Source organism: Papio anubis, chromosome 9 (assembly GCF_008728515.1).
Source record: "Papio anubis isolate 15944 chromosome 9, Panubis1.0, whole genome shotgun sequence".
NCBI lineage: Eukaryota > Metazoa > Chordata > Mammalia > Primates > Cercopithecidae > Papio > Papio anubis.
The window spans coordinates 31,300,040-31,321,124 of record NC_044984.1 but is presented as its reverse complement, the minus strand read 5'-3'; the positions used below and the strand labels follow the sequence as shown (position 1 = coordinate 31,321,124).

The 21,085-nt window shown below is 38.6% G+C and overlaps 1 protein-coding gene across 5 annotated transcripts in view; it reads right to left on the bottom strand.

Moving 5' to 3' along the window:
• Positions 1–21,085, bottom strand: part of FGD4 (FYVE, RhoGEF and PH domain containing 4) — a 259,423-nt gene that overhangs the window by 69,616 nt on the left and 168,722 nt on the right. For 4 of the 5 annotated variants that reach the window (XM_009180494.4, XM_009180497.4, XM_021922173.2 and 1 more), the window contains exons 2-3: positions 14,425–14,580; positions 2,715–2,898 (exon numbers count right to left, since the gene is read on the bottom strand). In XM_009180494.4, the coding sequence (XP_009178758.3) occupies positions 2,715–2,898; positions 14,425–14,580 (340 nt within the window). The remainder of the gene's footprint in view (positions 1–2,714; positions 2,899–14,424; positions 14,581–21,085) is intronic. The other variant, XM_021922174.2, reaches the window with a different exon arrangement.

Sequence of the window (21,085 nt, the reverse complement as noted above, 5' to 3'; positions counted from 1 at the left end):
AGAAACGTAATCTTATTTCTAAAATCTTAAAGTCTTTCCTAAGTTAAAAAGAGTATTCTCTCTTACTCTGAAAGAGAGAAAGAAGGAGGAATAGGAGAAAGAAAGAAGGAAACCACAGTAAAAATTAAAGAAAATCTACTTGCTCCAAATCTCTCATCTTAACAAACTAGTGTTACTTGGGATTTTTTTTTTTTTTTTTTGAGACGGAGTCTCGCTCTGCCGCCCAGGCTGGAGTGCAATGGCCGGATCTCAGCTCACTACAAGCTCCGCCTCCCGGGTTCACGCCATTCTCCTGCCTCAGCCTCCCGAGTAGCTGGGACTACAGGCGCCCGCCATTTTTTTTTTTTTTTTTAAGGCAGGGTCCCACTCCATTGCCCAGGCTGGAGTGCAGTGGCACAATCTCGGCTCACTGCAGCCTTGACCTCCTGGGCTCAAGCAATCCTTTCACATCAGCCTCCCAAGTAGCTGGGACCACAGGCGTGCACCACCATGCCTGGCTAATTTTTGTATTTTTTGTAGAGATAGGGTTTTGCCATGTTAACCAGGCTGATCTCGAACTTCTGAGCTCAGATAATCCAACCACTGCGGCCTCCCAAAGTGCTGGGAATATAGGCACGAGCCACTGCACCCAATCGGGTAAGGTCTTAACAACAGTATGCTATGACCATTCTGACCAGACTCCACTCTAACAGTTGTTGGTTCTTCCTATCAATTTCCTGTAACAACTCAGAGCCTCCCTCTATTTTACAAAGCTAGTCTAAGCTCTCATAAGAAAGGTTAAAACTGAAAACAACCCTTGCAAGGGCAAGGACACCACTCAACAGTAAATACAAATCTCCTACTCAAGTCCTATAGATCCAATGCAGTATTAAGCCACTCAAACACTTTTGGGGCCAGTCTGTAGTGGTAATACCTCACTGAGAACATATCATTGTTTTTTGTATTGGCAGTGGACTCTACCACAAATAATATTTTTTCACCAGACCTGCCAAAATACACTATACCCAATTTGCACTCAGAATAAATTTGCTTAAAAAAAATCATAAATTATAGAACATTTTTCCCTAGATGAATTAAACCTTCAACCTCTGCATCAAAACAGGATTGAATTTGTGAAGCTTGAATGATTAAAAGTACAAACATTTCACATGTAGAAGAATCTAAAACAATGCAGAGTGGGTTAACCAAAATGGAGGACGCAGTCTTTTGAATACTGACCCTTTCCAGGTTTCAGAGAGTTATCCCTGAAACCTAGGGATGCAGGCTCTGACATGCCTTATGACAGGGATCAGGGCTCCAGGCCCTCCTATTACGCAGTCACTGGGCATAGCCCCTGGAATCTGCAAACACGAGGGGTCACTCTGTTGTTATTAAGTCAACTTATACCCTGAGCAGCAAAAAAATGTTTTAAATGGAATTAAACCATTCTAGTAAAGATCACTGTAATTCAAGATAGCAAAGGTCCTATAAATCCTACTTCAGAGGAAGAGATGCTGAAGTTGAAATATTTATCACCAAAGTTCCTAAAATTTATCAGGAATGAAAATTGAAGACAGGCTTCTAAGTTAATTTTCTCCAGAACTTGTAACTTTGTAAAATAGAGGGGGGTTCTGAGTTGTCACAGGAAATTGATAGGAAGAACCAACATCTGTTAGACCCATTTTAAAAACGAGGGACACTGCAGGTTTTGTGCTTGGTCACAATTCCCAGACGATACTCAAACTATTTCCAAGCTATGATTTCATTACATAAATAACAGTAAATCCCACAAATAAATAATAAAATCACCCTAATGGGAAATAAGTCCCAAATATTACACTGGAATGAATGAAAATATTTGGTTTCAAGGATGAAAGTGAAGTTATACACATTCTATTTAGTTATACATAGATTTTGGTGACCAAGATCCTACTCATAACATTGTTTAAAATTATATTTAAGTCAGTGACAAAATTCCTTTTTATCAAAAGACTAAGAAAAAATAAACAATTGAGATTTTTATAAGGAGAAAAGCAACTTATATGGGTTCCATTTATCTTTAAATGAGAAATATAGTATTTCACCTACTTTCAAACATTGGGATTAAGAATATAAATTATATTTAATAAATACAAAACTGAAATTTAGCATACATTTTGCCATTGGTAATATTATCTCTTTGCAAAACCTAGCATATGATGGAGTATATGGAGAGGGGAAACAGGGACTGAATGGGTATAGAATACCCACATTAAATAAAATGGGATGGAAAATGGGATGGAAAGAAGAGACGGCCCCAGGGAGGAGACAAGCCCACAGGGGTCACATTCACAAACACACAAAGTGAGAAACGAAGAGACAGGGGCCCGCTCAGCCTTTCCAACCCAGATATCCAGCACCCCACAGAATGAGCCACAAGGAGTAATACGTAGAGAATGACACACAGAGATACAGAGGAAACAAGAGAAACCACACAGATACCAAAGCACACAATTTCATGAAAAAGCTGGTGGCCTACAGTGCTGCATCTAGCTAATACATAGCACATGACAGTTCACATTAGGGTAAGACTCAGTCATTTGTTTTAAAAACTCACCCTTTCTAAAGGCCTATCAAACCTAATGGAATAAGATACTATGCTTTTTATTTAGAAAATCTATGACTATGGCTATCATTTTTTTCGAAAATCAGCTTTCTTCTTCCCCTGCCTTCTCCCATTGTAAATTAGCTCTTACCTGCCTCCTTCAAAGCGACTGATGAGATCTGATACCTTACTGGGTTTTTCTTTTGAGACACAAGAAGCAGGGGCAGGTTTAATTTCCTCCATCCTTGGTTTTGCACTAGGTAAAGCTTTATGCCTGGGGGTTTGGTGTATATTGGACGAAGGTGAATTCTGCAGGTGTAATGGCTTTGGAGGCACTGTAGAAAAAGAATAGAATTCAGTATTTCACTGATATTTCGTTCAATAACAATAAAAATTCTGGTGTCCTGGGTGCAAAATATTCAGCATTATAAAACTATTGTAAAGGGGGCGGGAGTCAAATTTTGAACTAAACCACAACCAAAAGACTTTGTTCATTTTGGACATTTGCTTTGTGCCTTGTGGAAATCCCATCTCCAAACTTAAGTGGCTCTTTTAATTTTATTGTATCTTAAATATGGCAATATTAAACACCTCGGAATCTACATAAGGCTAAAGCATTCTAAGATCTACAGATAACACAGCAGTTATTCATCTCAACAGGGTAAAGGTGGTGCTAAATTTAAAACTAAATCCTAGAGATACATTGTCTGCTACAAAACAGGTTTTCTAATAGAGTGATAGTTGATATACCCAAATCCACAGCTAACAAGTTAAACAACATAAAAGCCAACAAAACAACAACAAACAACAGTAATACAGTGTTGCATTAATATAGCATCTTTTTCCCATTTAACAAAAGCACTTTATCTCTTTGATCTTTGATGAAATGTTATACTTTATAGTTTTCTCACGTAGGTACCACTATTCTCCTCTTATGTCTATGAAGGCTTAGAGAGGTTAAGTGGCCTGGGGTAACAGAGTTGGTGCTACAGGTTTGTATATTTGTCCCCTCCAAACATCATGTTGAAATCTGGTCCCCAGTGTTGGAGGTGGAAACTATGGGAGGGGTTTGAGTCATGGGCGCAGATCCCTCACGTATGGCTTGGTACCATTCTTGCCATAGTGAATAGGTTCTTGCTCCATTAGTTCCTCCAAGACTGGTTATTAAAAAGAGCCTGAAACCTCCCCCATCTCTCTCTTGCTTCCTCTCTCTCCATGTGATCTTTACACATGCCAGCTACCCTATATCTTCTGCCATGAGTGGAAGCAGCCTAAGGCCCTCACCAAAGGTTAAGCAGATGCTGGCACTGTGCTTCCTGTACAGCCTGCAGAACTGTGAGCCAAATAAGGCTCTTTATAAATTACCTAGCCTCAGGTATTCACATATAACAACACTAAACGGCTTAAGACGGCTGGCCTGCATCAGTATACCACAAATCATCTACTTTCTTCACAAGTCCTTCAATCAATTAATAGGATAAATACAGATCATTTCATGAAATACTAAAATCTACAGAAGTTTCCCTAACACACTGTAGATGATAAGTACCCAATTGGTAGAGAAATTACATCACTTTGGAAAACCAGTATTACTTTTCTCTAAGATTAACATGCAGGATAAAATACTATAACATGGAGTATTTTTTAATAAGCAGTGTTGACAGATCAAATAGAATCATCTTTTCTCTTCCTTAAATCCTCTTCTTACCTTCTGGAAGAAGGGTGAGGAATCATGTCGCCTCCTAATTACATGCCCCATTTTCCCCCAGCTGGTTCCCCTGGTTTTTAGTGATCTCATCTCTTTTATAAACTCAGTTAGCTGACAGTTGGCTCATGCTCACTGGCCTAGATTTCATCATTTCAGTGCCAGTTATCAATTTATTATAGGGAAGGAAAAAAATGTCACAATGAACTACAAGTGGAGCAATTAATTCACTTAATTCTCTTTCAATATAAACAAGAAGAAAATCTCAATTTAAAAATGGCATGCTTCTTTTGTGAAAATGATATTTTCCAACATATGTGTGGGGGAGTGATTAACGTAGTATTATTTGAGAACAAACGGGCTGATATAAGTGTAATATTTGTTAATTTTACAGAAAAACTTCTGTGTAGAATAAATATGTACTGATGTAGCAAAACAGGAAAATCTCCCACCAAAAAACCCTTTTAACATTATGAGTAGTAAATATGAACTAAAGCAGTAAAACAGGAAAATCTCCCACCCCCCCAACAAAAAAAACAAACCTCTTAAGGTTATGAATAATCCAACATTCTTAACTAGAATACTAAAAGAAGGAAGTGAATATAATTTTGTGTGCTAAAATCGTTTTGAAATCGTCATTCATCTACCTAGAGTTTACTCACTAAACCGTGCCTTATTTATTATGCGTCAATGATACCCATCACTTTCTCAGGGATGACTCCACCTACTTTCCCAGTCTAAATTATGTCCATCTCTTAAACTGTTTCATAAGCACTGTGTGCTTTCTCCAAACTGCTTATCACAATTTGTGGTATACTTATTAATCAGTATTGAGTAGGATTAAATAATAAAGCTGCAGTGAAATAGTAAATATATTACAGGTTTGAAGTTTTTTTCTTTCTTCCACAAGGCAGTTGATGAAGGTAAGGAATATATTACTTTTGATCACAGCTATATTTATAGTGACTATTTGCATTATGTTTGGCAAATGGAGATCATATACTAGTGGAGAGGCACTTTAACAATGTTGATACAAGTGAACACTGGGTATTTTAGAAGCACAGAGGAGGTATTAAATTCAGCAAGGGAGAAAATGCAAATGTATAGTAAATCAGTAAATATACATATTTTAAATAAAAAAGAACAAATGGTACATGGATATGACAAATCTGAAGATGATACATGAATGGCTAAAGTTAGACACACTGTCTTAGAAAAAATTCTATCACTTGTTCATCATTTATAATGTAATAACAATAACAGATACTTTGGCTCAGAATACCTAACTGATGAATGAAAATGATTCTTTCAACTCCCAAAGTTATGGAGTTAACCGAGGAATATCTAACGCAGGACTAAAAGAAAAAGAAATCTTGTATGCTATGTACTTACGAAGCAAAAAAAATCCAATTTCAGTTAAAAACCAAGATCTCAGAGAGTTTCAATCTAATAGTCCGTACCCAGAGGAAATGACAACAGATGGCAGGAGCAACCCAGGAATTGATACTTCAAATTATTGAGACTAAATTTCTCTTCATGGCCGCCTTTCTTAGCTTCTGGGCAACCAAACAAATTACAGCCAACGGCCTTTATATCTCTTGTATGTTTTTGTTCCGCCAATCTGTTGTTATGTCAGTTTAATTCGTAGGCCCAGCTGGAGACCTAAAAGGTAAGTAAACTGACATAAAACCATATACAAGATCACGAATTAGAAAGGACCAGTAAATCCTTTGTATAGCAACATAATCCAGATTATGAACACTATATTATAAAACAAAAAAAGAAAATAAAAATCAAGGGGTAAAGAAATTACGATTTTATCAAATAGATAATTATTCACTTTAAAAAAGATTTCCCAAATTAGTTACATAAGAAGGGAAAAGATTACAAATTGTAGGCAATATTCTAAGGATGCAGTTTATTATTAGTCTCTATTGGCATTACAGACGATGAGAATGGAAAACCCTAAAGTTCCGATTCCTTCTCTTCTTGATATTTCAATTATTTATTTATTTAGATTTTTTTCCTTTCTTCAGACACAATATTAATTCTAGAGATCAATAGTGTGACATTTAAAACATGCAAAATCATTTCCAGATTTGTGTTTCACACTCTGAGAACGGTGCAGTATGCAAACACAGTCTTTCCCTACTTGATTGTTAAGCTCTCTAGAGCAAGTAAGCTTTTCAGGTAAAAGGTGCCCTGAATCCAACATACCTACTATAACATTTACTTAGCTGAATAAGATCCGCTAAGTACAATTCTGCTAGGATATGAACAATTGCAGAATCATGTTGTAAGAACCTTATTATATATCTAGAGCTAAATGAAAACAACATGTCTATTGGAAGGCCACCACAGTAGGTTCATTTTTTCTATTTTATCTTATATGTGTGTGTGTATATGTGGGTATAAATACACACACACATGCACGCACACACACTGTCACCCAGGCTGGAGTGCACTGGTGCAATCATATCTCACTGTAACCTCAAACTCCTGGGCATAAGTGATCCTACATCTCAGTCTCCAGAGTAGCTGGGATTACAGGTGAGAGCCACCTCTCCTGGCTTCATTTTCTTTTGAAATAGATTTCTTGGGAACTTTCTTACTGCTTGCCTCATCTCTACTCTCCCACCCCCTATGTGGCCTAGATTCCAGCCACACTGAATTGCATCTTCCATTGTAAGCTTGGGAAGGTTCTCTCAGGCCTTCAGGCTTTGGCACATACGTAGAATGGTCCACTTGGCAAAATCCCTTAATCCCCACAAGGCTCACCTCAGTCATCAACTCTTTTTCAGAAGGCTTCCCTGACTCTTCCACCTCTTGCCCTCCCATCCTGCCTCAAAAATCTTCAAATATCTTCTCAACCAACATTCGGCCATTTTGTTTTATAATATTTTACAACCAGGGTTGCCTCCCTAGACTTTTGAGTTCCTTGATGAACAGGAAATGAGTCTCATCTTTGTTTCGGCTCAATACTTCTTGTAACTCATGATTATAGGTTAACATTCAACTGTTTTTTTTGGAGGCCAAATCTCACTCTGTCACCCAGGTGGAGTGCAGTGGCGCAATCTCAGCTCACTACAACCTTCGCCTTCTGGGTTCAAGTGATTCTTGTGCCTCAGCCTCCAGAGTAGCTGGGATTACAGGCACCTGCCACCACACCGTTAAGTTTTGTACTTTTAGTAGAGATGGGGTGTTGCCATGTTGGCCAGGTTGGCCTCAAACTCCCGACCTCAGGTGATCTGCCTGCCTCAGCCTCCCAAAGTGCTGGGATTACAGGCATGAGCCACCGTGCCCAGCAACATTCAGCTCTTAAGGAAAATTACTATTTCATAAAATGAATTCATATTTAATCTTACTGCTCCTATCAAAGACTGAAAAAGTAACACACAGCTACTTTGAGAAGTAAATGACTAGAAAAGGATTCAAAAACACATGAAAGAACCCTACCTATGAAAGCACTTTGTACTTGCAAAAGATTAACATATATGAGACATCTATTTTTAAGATAACCATATAATATCTATGTGAAATTTTGTGGCAGGATACAAAGTTTCAAAATGCAAGAATGCCCTTCATCTGCCCCTTTCTTTGTTCAGCCGTCCTTGGCTCTTCTACAAGGCCCTGTGAAGAACTGGATCTTACCGACCCAGATAAGACTTTTGTATTATATATAAGGAAGAAAGGGATAACAATCAGAATAAAAAAACTCGGGCACAGTGTCTCATGCCTGTAAGCCTAGCACTTTGGGAGGTCGAGACAGGTGGCTCACCTGAGGTCAGGAGTTCAAGACCAGCCTGGACAACATGGCAAAACCCTGACTCTACTAAAAATACAAAAATTAGCTGGGCGTGGTGGCAAATGCCTGTAGTCCCAGCTACTTGGGAGGCTGAGGCAGGAGAATCGCTTGAACCTGGGAGATGGAGGTTGCTGTGAGTTGAGATTGTGCCACTACACTCCAGCCTGGGCAATGAGAGCAAAACTCCATCTCAAAAAAAAAAAAAAAATTAAATAAATAAGTAAATAAATAAATAAAATTTAAAAACCACTATGCACTATTAACTAAAAGACCTAACAACTCAAAGGATATAGACAGGAAAAATTGTGTTCACACTCACTTATTAGTATTTCAGGGAAATACAAATTAAATCCATAAGCTGATACTATTTCAGACAAATCAGATTGACTACAATTTGAGCATTTCTTTTTACTTTTTTTCTTTTTTTTTGAGACAGAGTCTCAGCCTCTCACCCAGGCTGGAGTGCAATGGCGTGATCTCAGCTCACTGCGACCTCCGCCTCCTGGGTTCAAGCAATTCTGCTGCCTCAAACTCCCGAATAGTTGGGATTACAGGTGCACACCCCCATGACTGGCTAATTTTTTCTATCTTTAGTAGAGATGGGGTTTCACCATGTTGTCCAGGCTGGTCTCGAACTCCTGACCTCGTGATCCACCCACCTCGGCCTCCCAAAGTGCTGGGATTACAAGTGTGAGCCACCATGCCTGGCTTGACTAGAATTTTAAATCTGACAATACCACGTATCAGTGAAGATATCAAGTAATGTGAACACAACATTTTTGATGAGAGTATAAATTTATAAAACCACTAAGAATTCAGCATTCAAAAAATATATATCCTAGAACAATCCTCATACCTCTATATAGGGCGTTTCATTTTTTCATTAATTAAATGAATATTTATTGAATATCCACTAGGTTCTAGGCACTTGAGCCTATGAATGAGCAAAGGAAAAATAAACAAAAAAATATCAAGTAAATCATTTATCGGAAGGAGGTAAGTGCTAGAAGAAAACGTGGTGAGGGCTAAAAGAACAAGATCAATACGATCCAGGGTGTGGGAAGTCAAAGGGAGGGCAGATTTCAGTCTTAAACAGGGTGTTCAAAGTTAGGCCTCCGTGAAAAGTCAGGATTTGAGTAAGCCTTGAAGTGGAAGGAATTGTTTGGGGAAGGGCTTTCCAGCAGGTGGAATGAGAGCCAGGGACACTTGGGGTCTGGAGGCCAGCAGGACTGGAGCAGAACGAGCATGTGGACAAAAGTAGTGCATAGAGAGGCCTGAGAAAGTAGACTCTGGACCACTTATTTTGACTTTGCATGAAATGAGAAGTCCCTGCAGGGTTCTGAGCTGAAGTGTAACATGATATAACTTAACTTTCAGCAGGATCACTCTGGGAGCTGTGTTGAGAATGTAGAGGAGGAACAGGGGAGAAGCAGAGTGGACAATTAAGCGGATATTGTAGAAATTCAGGCAAGAGATCACAGTGCTTAGGAAAAGGCAGTGAGAAATACTTGGATTCTAGGTATATTTTTAAAGTAGATTTCCTGATAAGATTAAGTGAGACATATTAGAGAAAGAGAGAGGAGGCAAGGATGACTCTGAAGCCTTGGGTCTCAACTACCAGAAGGATGGAATGGTGGTCAAGTGACATAGCAGGCAAAGCAATTTTTGGAGAGGAGAATAGCAGTTCAGTTTCATACATGTGAAGTTTGAGATCTCTATTAGACTATAAATAAGTTGGGTTTTATTACACCCAAATTTACAGATGTAAATAGGAAAAAAAATTGATTATTCAAAGTGATTATCTAGAATGAAAAGAAACTAATTGCCAGTTTAAGTCAGTAGTCTTCAATTACTCTTCTTTTTAAAAACAGAAACAACAAAAGCTGGCTATGTATAAATGCATTATAATATTACACTTTTAAAAGAATGGATCATTATACATAGACTTTTACTTTAGAAGCTAATGAATAGGTTTAAGTACTCTATATTTATGTAAGTTACTCAAACAACAATGTGGCTCTTTAAAGCATTTAATGATTGAGACATTATGTGACAATTTGCACTTTATAAAAATAATCAGGAATTACGGAGGATGTTCTGGATAAAAGCTGTTAAGAGAAAAAGAACTATTAACTTTAATTACTAAAGGAGTTATTTTGAGTCACTGTCTAGCATGGTAGGAAACAGGCCAGTATTAAAAGTGGTGAACAAGAAGAAAGACTTATGCTGGAGGTTGCTCAGTAATTTGTTTGACTATTAGGATTGGTATGAAGTGAATAAGCCATTGTTTCCAAGGCCTTAGGGTATTTTCTGAGGCTAAGGCAAAACAAGCTCTAATTATGAAACAAATCCATTTCGAAATCTACGTATTTCAATTTGGATCCAAATGCAAGTTTATCCAATCTCTAATCTAAAATTTATCTTTCTTTCTGCTGATTTTGAAACACCATGCAAAGGGCTGCCATTCTGGTCATTCCTTTTTCAGGTTTAAAATAAAACTTAGCTCATTCACCTTTTAAAAACCTAAAAATAATTCTTCAAAAATATTTACTTACTGGTAATTAATAAACATAAACCATATATTGTTCCAGAGACATTACTACATAATCACCACTAATAAAGATGTGCAATACTTTCCCCTTTTAAAATTATCACAATAGGCCGGGCATGGTGGCTCATGCCTGTAATCCCAGCACTTTGGGAGGCCAAGGCAGGCAGATCACCTGAGGTGAGGAGTTCGAGACCAGCCTTGCCAACATGGTAAAACCCGATCTCTACCAAAAAATACAAAAATTAGCTGGGCGTTGTGGTCCATGCCTGTAGTCCAGCAACTGGGGAGGCTGAGGCAGGAGAATCACTTAAACCTGCGAGGCAGAGGCTGCAGTGAGCTGAGATTGCACCACTGCACTCCAGCATGGGTGACAGAATAAAACCATCTCTTTCACAAAAAAAAAAAACAAAAAACCCCACAATAAATTATAACTATAATCTTCTTAGCAATCTACATAAGGAAAAAAAAGACATAATTATGTGCTTATTTTTATCTAGATCAGAGTTTTGCAAATGCAGCAACTGATATTATAGTTTGTATGAATTCTTAGTTGTGGACTGTCCCGTGCATTGCAGGATATAGAGCAACTTTACTCTCTACTCACCGGCTGCAAGTAGCAACTCCCACAAGCAGTGTCAAGCAGAAATGTCCCCAGACACTACCAATGTCCTATTGTCGGGAGAGGATATGCAAGTGTGGGCAAAACTGTCTCTGCTTGAGAACTACTCACCTAGAATAAGAGTCCTAAATTAAACTAAAACAACATAGTGTTGTAGGTAGCAACTATCCGGGGCTGGTGGCACGGGCAGTAAAGGAATTCACCAAGACAGGTAGGTAGAGAAAGGCATATTTATTAGACAAAATACGAAAATACACTGCAAGAAAGCAACAGGCAGATCAGCAAGAGAGAAGCTGACTACAAAGAGACAAAGGTTTCCTGGGGATTTTACAGCATGGTGCTGGAGAGGGCTACATGCAGTACCGATGATGCCAAGGTTGCAGTGAGCTAATTTCCATTTTTCTATCAGCCACGTGTCTGGTGATAAGTCAGTGCAGGAAGATTGTGAGTTATTTGCACAGGAGGGCTACGTGCCCTGGACCAGGAAGAAAGGCAGACTTAACAGTTTATCTGCTTTTTCTTTCTGCTTTCCCCTGCTCCTGCCAGCCTGACTCCCCTTCCCTTGTTAGGACCCCACACAGTGACCTTGAAGCCCCAGCAACCTCACCATTCACAACTTGTAAGGGATTTGCAGTGAGGCAGGAACAAAGGTGTCAGGGTGATAATTCCTTGCTCCACGCGGTAGGTCCCTGTTAGCACCCCCTTCTCTTCTCTGCCTCAGTCACCCAAATGTTAGGAGAAATTAAAATTAGCTCTCTCCACTAAACAAACACTCATTATTGGGTACTGTTGATTGAATTACTGACCAATCTATGTAGCAGCTCATCTGACAATACTAAGATGTAGCCTCATTTCAGGGACGTTGGTCGCTACATGGCACATGTTCAAAGTTTTAAACAATAGCAGAAACAAAGGGGAAGAAATGTAGCAATATAGCAGTATTATTGAAGACTGGTTATGTACTATGTGAGCGGACACATAGGCAGAAAAAACTGAGCTGATGAGTAAAATATACAGCAGTTCAGGTTGTAAAGAATGAGAAAAAATAAAGTTCGTATGGAGTGCTATGGTCTGAGTGTTTGTTTGTGTCCCAAAATACATGTTGACATCCTCATTCCCAAGGTGACAATATGAAGAGGTGGGGCCTTTGGGAGGTGATTAGGTCATAAGGACTGAGCTCTCATTAATTAAATTAGTGCCATTGAAAAGAAGCCCCAGAAAGAGCTCTCACCCCTTCCACCCTGTGAAGTTATAGTGAAAAGATGGCCATCTACAGACCAGAAAGCAGGCCCTCATTACACCCTGAATCTGCTCTTGGACCCATCTGTGGACCAGAAAGCGAGCCCTCATCAGACCCTGAATCTGATCTTGGACTTTCATACCACAGAACTGTGAGAACTACATTTCCGTTGTTTATAAGCTACCCAATTTATGGTATTTTGTTACAGCAGCCTGAACAGACTACAGCAAAGGGAAATATAAAAGGACAGGGTGAAAGGTGGGGTTAGAACTTTAGCCATGGGTATCAGGGAAAGGCCAAACACCACTTGAACGTATTTTGAAAAAGAAGTATAAAGTACTCTGTGATTTGTTTAATATCTGCAAATATTCCCTTTAGTTAGAAAAGTATATATACATAATTAGCCCATATTTAAGATAGGAAGTATATATGTATTTAAATAACTATACTGAGGTTTTAATATAACCACAAAACAGCAAAAGCAAGGTTAGTGTTGTCTACTTAAAAAGGGGATTATTTTGGCACACGCAGCTCAGGAAGGACACTCTTATTATATCTCTCAATACACCGACTTTGGAAAACAATGAAGTATTGCAGTGCATCTTCAAAAATAAAGGCTTTTTAAGTAATGAAATTCTTCCTTTGATCAGGAAAATTACATCAACTAGAATTGTATTCATTATTAATATTCTTACCTCACACTGGATCTTTGTCAACTCGGGTCTAATGGGTGAAATGGAATTTCATATTTTGGAAATAAAAAGGCTCAAATCATGATCAAAAAAAGTCATATGCTTATATTCACATCAATGCTATAAGGCAGCAGTGTAGTCAAAAGAAATGGTTGTAAGATCATGAATAGGCTACTCATCCGAATCATCAATTATCTGACCTTGCTTGATAGTGATATTCCATATCACCACAAATATAACTGTAGTGAGAACAAGACAAATATCCCATAATCTAGAAGATTCATTTTAAACTTGTTCTAAAAATTTTTTTTCAGAAATCCTTAAAACATACAACTTTAAGGAATAACACCACTTATTTTATAATGTATGCTCTAGAATACATTTTTCTTTGCAAGAACAGGAAAGAGACCTAAGTAAACACAAAATACGCAAAAATAGAAATTGATTTTTCCCAACTGTAGTAACTCTGACAATGCCCAGTATTGTTTCTCATATCTGTTTAGCATTCATTATAAATGAAAATCTATAAGGAAGAAACTACACATTAAACCACAGGGTAGCTTAGCTTTTGTGTTCCATTTCAAAAGGCCTTGCTCTCTATCATCAAAACTGTAATTTTTTGCTTCTCAAAGTTAATACCAAGTTCACTGGAAATTTATTTGTAAAAGGAAATGGTCACTGAAAAAAATCATTCAAGCTTCCTACCATTATGGCTTTTTCTTTACCCTCACTGGCCACAGAATCCTGAATGAAGGGCTGTTACTGTATACCACAGAAAGTGGAAGTATAAAAATACTATCAGGTGTTTTCAGGCCCCACCTCCTTAATATTTTCAAGTCATGTTCTTGATAAGTACATGAAGTGCTGTTTTAGAATTATGTTTCACAAATGCTGACATCTAGCAAATCATTTCTTTCTAACAGTAGCTCCAAACACATTTATAACACAGACAGTAAGTCCCTGTGCTAGGTCAGGCATAATAAAGAGATCACAGTTCCGTTAAGATGACATGCAAAGAATTTCAGCAACATGAAAAGATCCATAATAGAGAAATGTATGTTGTTTCAGGAGCAGAGCAAATAGCAACCTCTGCCTGAGAAGATGCACACATGGACTATTCTCTAAAAAATAATGTACCCAATTGCTTCCTTCTAGCTTAAAACACTTTCTTTGTGGCCATCGTTTTTCTGGATAGCCTTCTTTGATCAACGAAGTACCCACCCTGATCACAAACCCTCAATGAGCATACCTTGTGGCTTTGGACTTGCAGCTGAGTGTTTCGCTGGCCTGTTCCCATTTATTCCCTGAGCCTCTTCTTCAGATACATTCTCACCAACCAGTGTGGTTGTGCTGCTTATGGAGCAAGGCGGAATTAAAGCGATCTTTGGACAGGTACTGCTGCTACCTGCAAGAGTTCAGAAAGAAAGGGCAGGTAAGTATGGAGGCATAGCACAATGCTGTCTTATAAGTCAAATTTCTCCTGACCCCATAAAACAAAAAGTCATCGTTATAAGACTAAGCACAGAAATATTTTTCCCACATGGACTGGCCTTGACAAAGAGTTTTCCTGGGAACTATCTCATTCCATGTGCTTTAGGAATCTTATAATGGATGTTGACAGAAGACTGTTATACACAGGCCTCCTCTCCTTGCAGGGCCACAGAAAGGGCAGAACGCAGCTGCTACAATGTAGGCGAAGGAAAGGACGGAATTAATCCGTTAAAAGCCTTCCTTTTTAGTGTTAGGTCTGTGGCTAGTCATAGAGCAACTCAAAAGAACAAAGGAGGAAAGCCCAACGTGACAGCTGACCTAAAGACTCTAGAAGAATGGCTCGATTAGAAACGAACAAATACACGCACGCGCCCACGTCCACACACACCCTCGTGCCCACTAGGCTTACTCAGACTCCACATCGGCATCCATGACATACTTTAACAGTGACCCATGTTTTCCAAAGAAGGGATGGCAAGATTATACAGATAACATGGTCACATTTACATAGAACTAAAAAAACCCCAAAATGTTCTTTAAAATCACATAAATACATCATGAGACATAGATGAAGAGGAAAAGATTAAATTTTTGTTCACATTCTGGTATAAAAAATTATATGTTGAATTTCAGAGACTTTTAAAGAAGTCATGTGTCAGTGTTCTCCCTTTATTATGCATATTAGATTTCCTTCTTTTCTGGTTGACATGGTGATATTAAGATGACTGACTCTGCTTCAGAGAAAATAAAATTTCTACCAGGAAATTCACTATAATTGAACCAAATAATGCAATTTAAGGAATTATCATTTGGTTAAGAAACAAAGCGTTTCATTTTTATAGAATCCAAATATCTCAAAGAGAACTCTTAGAGATTTTTTAAGCCTTAATTATTGAAAACAAGAGAAGCTATTTTTAAAAAACCCAATCAACTTTCTGTTGAGTAAAAAAACCCACCTCTCTTAATCCAATTCATTATTAAACAATATTGATTAAAAACCACGCGGTGGCTCATGTCTGTAATCCCAGCACACTGGGAGGCCAAGGCAGGTGGATCACCTGAGGTCAGGAGTTCAAGACCAGCCTGGCCAACATAGTGAAACCCCGTCTCTACTAAAAATACAAAAATTAGCCGGGTGTGGTGATGGGCGCCTGTAATCCCAGCTACTTGGGAGGCTGAGACAGGAGAATCACCTGAACCCGGGACAAGGGGGAGGTTGCGGCGTGCCGAGATTGCACCACTGCACTCCAGCCTGGGCGACAAGAGTGAAACTCCGTCTCAAAAATAAATAAATAAATAAACAACCAAAAAAACCACCTTTGTGCTTTATTTTCTGTTGCTCTCCTTAAAATTTATCTTAGTAAAACAGATTTTGGAAAATATCAAGAGTTCCAAGTACCTTCTCAACAGGTCTTTCAGAGCCGATACCAAAACAGAAATTAAATGACACTAGGAGTTTGAGACCAGCCTGGGCAACATAATGAGACCTTGTCTTTACTTTAAAAAAAAAAAAAAAAATTAGCTGGGCATAGGGGTGCATGTTTGTGGTCCCAGCTACTGGGGAGGTTGAGGTGAGAGGATCTCTTGAGCCCAGGAAATTGAGGCTGCAGTCAGATATAATCACACCACTACACTCCAGCCTGGTGAACAGAGGGAGACCTTGTAACTTTGATAAAAGAAAAAAAAAAAGCTGGGGTGGGAGGGGTGGTACTCATCAGACACCCTTCTGCTAAAATGGTTTATCAGCGAGATTAAGCATTGTTTAGTAAAATATAATGAGGGCCGGGCGCGGTGGCTCAAGCCTGTAATCCCAGCACTTTGGGAGGCCGAGATGGGCGGATCACGAGGTCAGGAGATCGAGACCATCCTGGCTAACACGGTGAAACCCCGTCTCTACTAAAAATACAAAAAAAAAAACTAGCCGGGCGAGGTGGCAGGCGCCTGTAGTCTCAGCTACTCGGGAGGCTGAGGCAGGAGAATGGCGCCAGCCCGGGAGGGGGAGCTTGAAGGGAGCAAAAAACCGGCCACTTAACCCAGGGCGGGGGGGAAAAAAAAAACCCCGCTCAAAAAAAAAAAAAAAAAAAAAAAGTAAAATATAATGAGAATTTAGAAAGCAAAAGTAATGAAGGATTATTTGACAGACTATTATTAAAATTATAAAAAGGCCGGGTGCAGTGGCTCACGCCACTCAACACTTTGTGAGGCTGAGGCAGGGAGATCACTTAAGCCCAGGAGTTTGAGACCAGCTAGGCAGCCACGGCAAAATCCTGTCTCTTCAAAAAATCCAAAAAAAAAAAAAAAAATTAACTGGGTGTGGAGGCATACATCAATAGTGTCAGCTACTTAGAAGGCTGAGGTGGGAGGATGGCTTAAACCTGGGAGTTTGAGGCCACAGTGAGCCTTGATCACACCATTGCACTGCACTCCAAACTGAGTGACGAGTGAGACACCATCTCAAATAAAATTATAAACAGAAGAAAAACAATTCAAACCTTTAAATGTGTAAGCTCACCTATCTTCTTGGAAAAAAGTATGTGAAATAGGCAAAATATATCCCTAAAATCCACAACACATCATGCAACTACTTGGCCTTTTTGGGGGAAAATCTGGATGGTTTTCACAGTGACACTAAGAATGGCTTAAAGGCCACCTTTGAGCCTGCTAAAGGCCACCTGCCGGGGACTTGTGAAGGATGCCTGTACAGGCCCAAACAGTGCAGAGCCACAGCTCAACTACAAACTCAAGGAAGAAACTAATGTAATTGTAAATTGAGACCCTGAGACATCATCAATTTATAAGAGAAAGCAGCAACAATACTATTCAAAGGGGGCAGTTAATGGCTTAAATGAGAAAACGAATTACACTGAGTCTTTTTAAAAAGGTCATCACTATTACACATTAAAATATGAAAAAAGTTTGACAGTCTATTTAGAAATAAAACATGTCTTACCTAAATATTAATGTGAATGAAAACTAGGCACTAATTTCTAGACAGCAAACTTTCAGGGTATGGTAGGTTTTGCAAGTGTCACGTTTATAGAGAATATCTCTCATGAATTTGCCAAAATGTGTGCAATAAGAGATCAACTGTGCATCTATTTTTAAAATAAGTTCATCAAAAGTCATGATTACACATCTTTTGCCAGAGGCAATTAGATCAACATTTCAGAACATTGTTTATTAAAACAAGTCTCTAAACTTCAGCCACTATCACAAAGCATGAAAACATGGTGAAGGACACAGAGAACATTTACGTTTTTAAACATTTGTTTAAAAAAACAAAAAGGCAATGACAAATACATAGAGACCATATGTAGCTGCAAGGCTAAAAATACTATTAATAATTATTTGATTCCCATACAATAATAATGGGAGACTTCAACACCCCACTGTCAACATTAGACAGATCAACGAGACAGAAAGTTAACAAGGATATCCAGGAATTGAACTCATCTCTGCAGCAAGCAGAATCTAATAGACATCTATAGAAACTTCCACCCTAAATCAACAGAATATACATATTCTTCGCACTACATCAAAGACTATTCCAAAACACCACATAATGGAAGTAAAGCACTCCTCAGCAAATGGGCCAAGAACAGAAATACAAACTGTCTCTCAGGACCACAGCAATTCAAACTAGAACCTGTGGACTAAGAAACTAATCAAACCAACTACTTGAAACTGAACAACCTGCTCCTGAATGACTACTGGGTACATAACAAAATGAAGGCAGAAATAAAGATGTTCTTGAAACCAATGAGAACAAAGATACAACATACCAGAATCTCATGACACATTTAAAGCAGTGTGGAGGGAAGCTTATAGCACTAAAGGCCCACAAGAGCTGGAAAATCTAAAATTGACACTCCCAACACAATTAAAAGAACTAGAGAAGCAAGAGCAAACACATTCAAAAGCTAGCAGAAGGCAAGAAATAACTAAGATCAGAGCAGAACTGAAGGAGATAGAGACACAAAACCTCCAAAAATCAATGAATCCAGGTTGGTTTTTAATAAAGACAACAAAATTATAGACCGCTTGCAAGAGACTAATAAAGAAGAAAAGAGAGAAGAATCAAATAGATGCAATAAAAAATTGCAAAAGGGATATCATCACCGACCCCACAGAAATACAACCACCATCAGAGAATAACAATTATAAACACCTCTAATGCTAAAAAACTAGAAAATCTAGAAGAAATGGACAATTTATACCACACTCTTCCAAGACTAAACCAGGAAGAAGTTAAACCCTGAATAGACCAACAACAGCAGGCTCTGAAATTGAGGCAATAATTAATAGCCTACCAACCAAAAAAAGTCCAGGACCAGATGGATTCATAGCTGAATTCCTACCAGAGGTACAAGGAGGAGCTGGTACCATTCCTTCTGAAACTATTCCAATCAATAGAAAAAAGAGGGAATCCTCCCTGCACCCATTTTATGAGGCCAACACATCATCCTTGGATACCAAAAAGCAGACACAATAAAAAAGTAGAATTTAGACCAATATCCCCTGATGAACACTGATGCAAAATCCTCAATAAAATACTTCGCAGACCCAGATCCAGCAGCACATCAAAAGCTTATGCACCATGATCATGACTTCATCCCTTACTGGTTCAACATACGAAATCAATAAACGTGAATCCAGCATATAAACAGAATCAAAGACAAAACCACATGATGACTCTAATAGATGCAGAAAAGGCCTTTTGAAAAATTCACAGCCCTTCATGCTAAAAACTCTCAATAAATTTGCATTGATGGAACGATCTCAAAATAATAAGAGCTATTTATGACAAACCCACAGCCAATACTCACTGAATGGGCAAAAACTGAAGCATTCCCTTTGAAAACTGGCATCAGAGATGCCCTCTCACCACCCTCTATTCAACATAGTGCGTTGAAAGTTCTGGCTAGGCAGCTCGGCAAGAGAAAGAAATCAAGGGTATTCAGTTAGAAAAGAATAGTCAAATTGTCCCTTTCTGGTTTCTGTAGATATGATTGTATATTTAGAAACCCCATCATCTCAGCTCAAAATCTCCTGCAGCTGATAAGCAACTTCAGCAAAGTCTCAGGGTACAAAAATTAAGGTGTAAAATCACAAGCATTCTTTATACACCAGTAACATACAAAACACAACCAAATCTGAAGCTGTCTCCAGCCCACAATACTTCAAAGAGAGAACAAAATACTCAGGAATCCAACTTGGCTAAGGGATGTAAAGGACCTCAAGGAGAACTACAAACCACTGCTCACTGAAATAAAAGAGGACAAACAAAATGGAAGAACATACCCATAATTAGGATACAGGGAAGAATCAGTATCATGAAAATGGCCATATTGCCCAAGGTAATTTATATTCAAATGCCACTCCCATCAAGCTACCAATGAGTTTTCACAGAATTGCAAACGCTTAAAGTTCATATGGAACTAAAAAGACCGTGACTTCCAAGACAATCCTGGGTCAAAAGAACAAAGCTGGAGGCATCATGCTACCTGACTTCAAACCATATACTACAAGGCTATAACTAAAACAGCATGGTACTGGTACCAAACAGAGATATAGACCAATGGAACAGAACAGAACCCTTGGGTGAAATAATGCTACACATCTACAGCCATCTCCCATCTTTGACAAACCCAGGAAAACAAGAAATGGGGAAAGGACTCGTTAAATAAATGGTGCTGGGAAAATTGGCTAGCTATAAGTAGAAAGCTGAAACTGATCCTTTCCTTACCTTCCATGGGTACTAATCCAAGATGGATTAGAGACTTAAATGTTAGACCCAAACCATAAAACCCTAGAAGAAAACCTAGGTAATACCATTCAGGACATAGGCACAGGCAAGGACTTCATGCTCCAAACACCAAAAGCAACAGCAACAAAGCAAAATTGGACTAATGGGATCTTAATTAAACTGGTAAAGAGCTTCTGCACAGCAAAAAGAAACTACCATCAGAGTGAACAGGCAACCTACAGAATGGGAGAAAATTTTGGAATCTACTCATCTGGACAAAGGGCTAATATCCAGAACTCCTACAAAGAACTCAAACAATAAGAAAAACAACCCCATCAAAAAGTGGGCAAGGATATGAACAGACATTTCAAAAGAAGACATGCATACAGCCAACAGACACATGAAATGCTCTGCCATCACTGGCCATCAGAGAAATGCAAATCAAAAACTACAATGAGATACCATCTCACACCAGCAGAATACATAAATCATTAAAAAAGTCAGGAACAACAGGTGCTGGATAGCACATGTGGAGAAATAGGAACACTTTATTAACTGTTGGTGGGATTGTAAACTAGTTCAACTATTATGGAAAACAGTATGAAGGATTCATCAATATTCGAACTAGAAGTGCATCATATGGACCCAGCAATCCCATTACTGGGTATATACT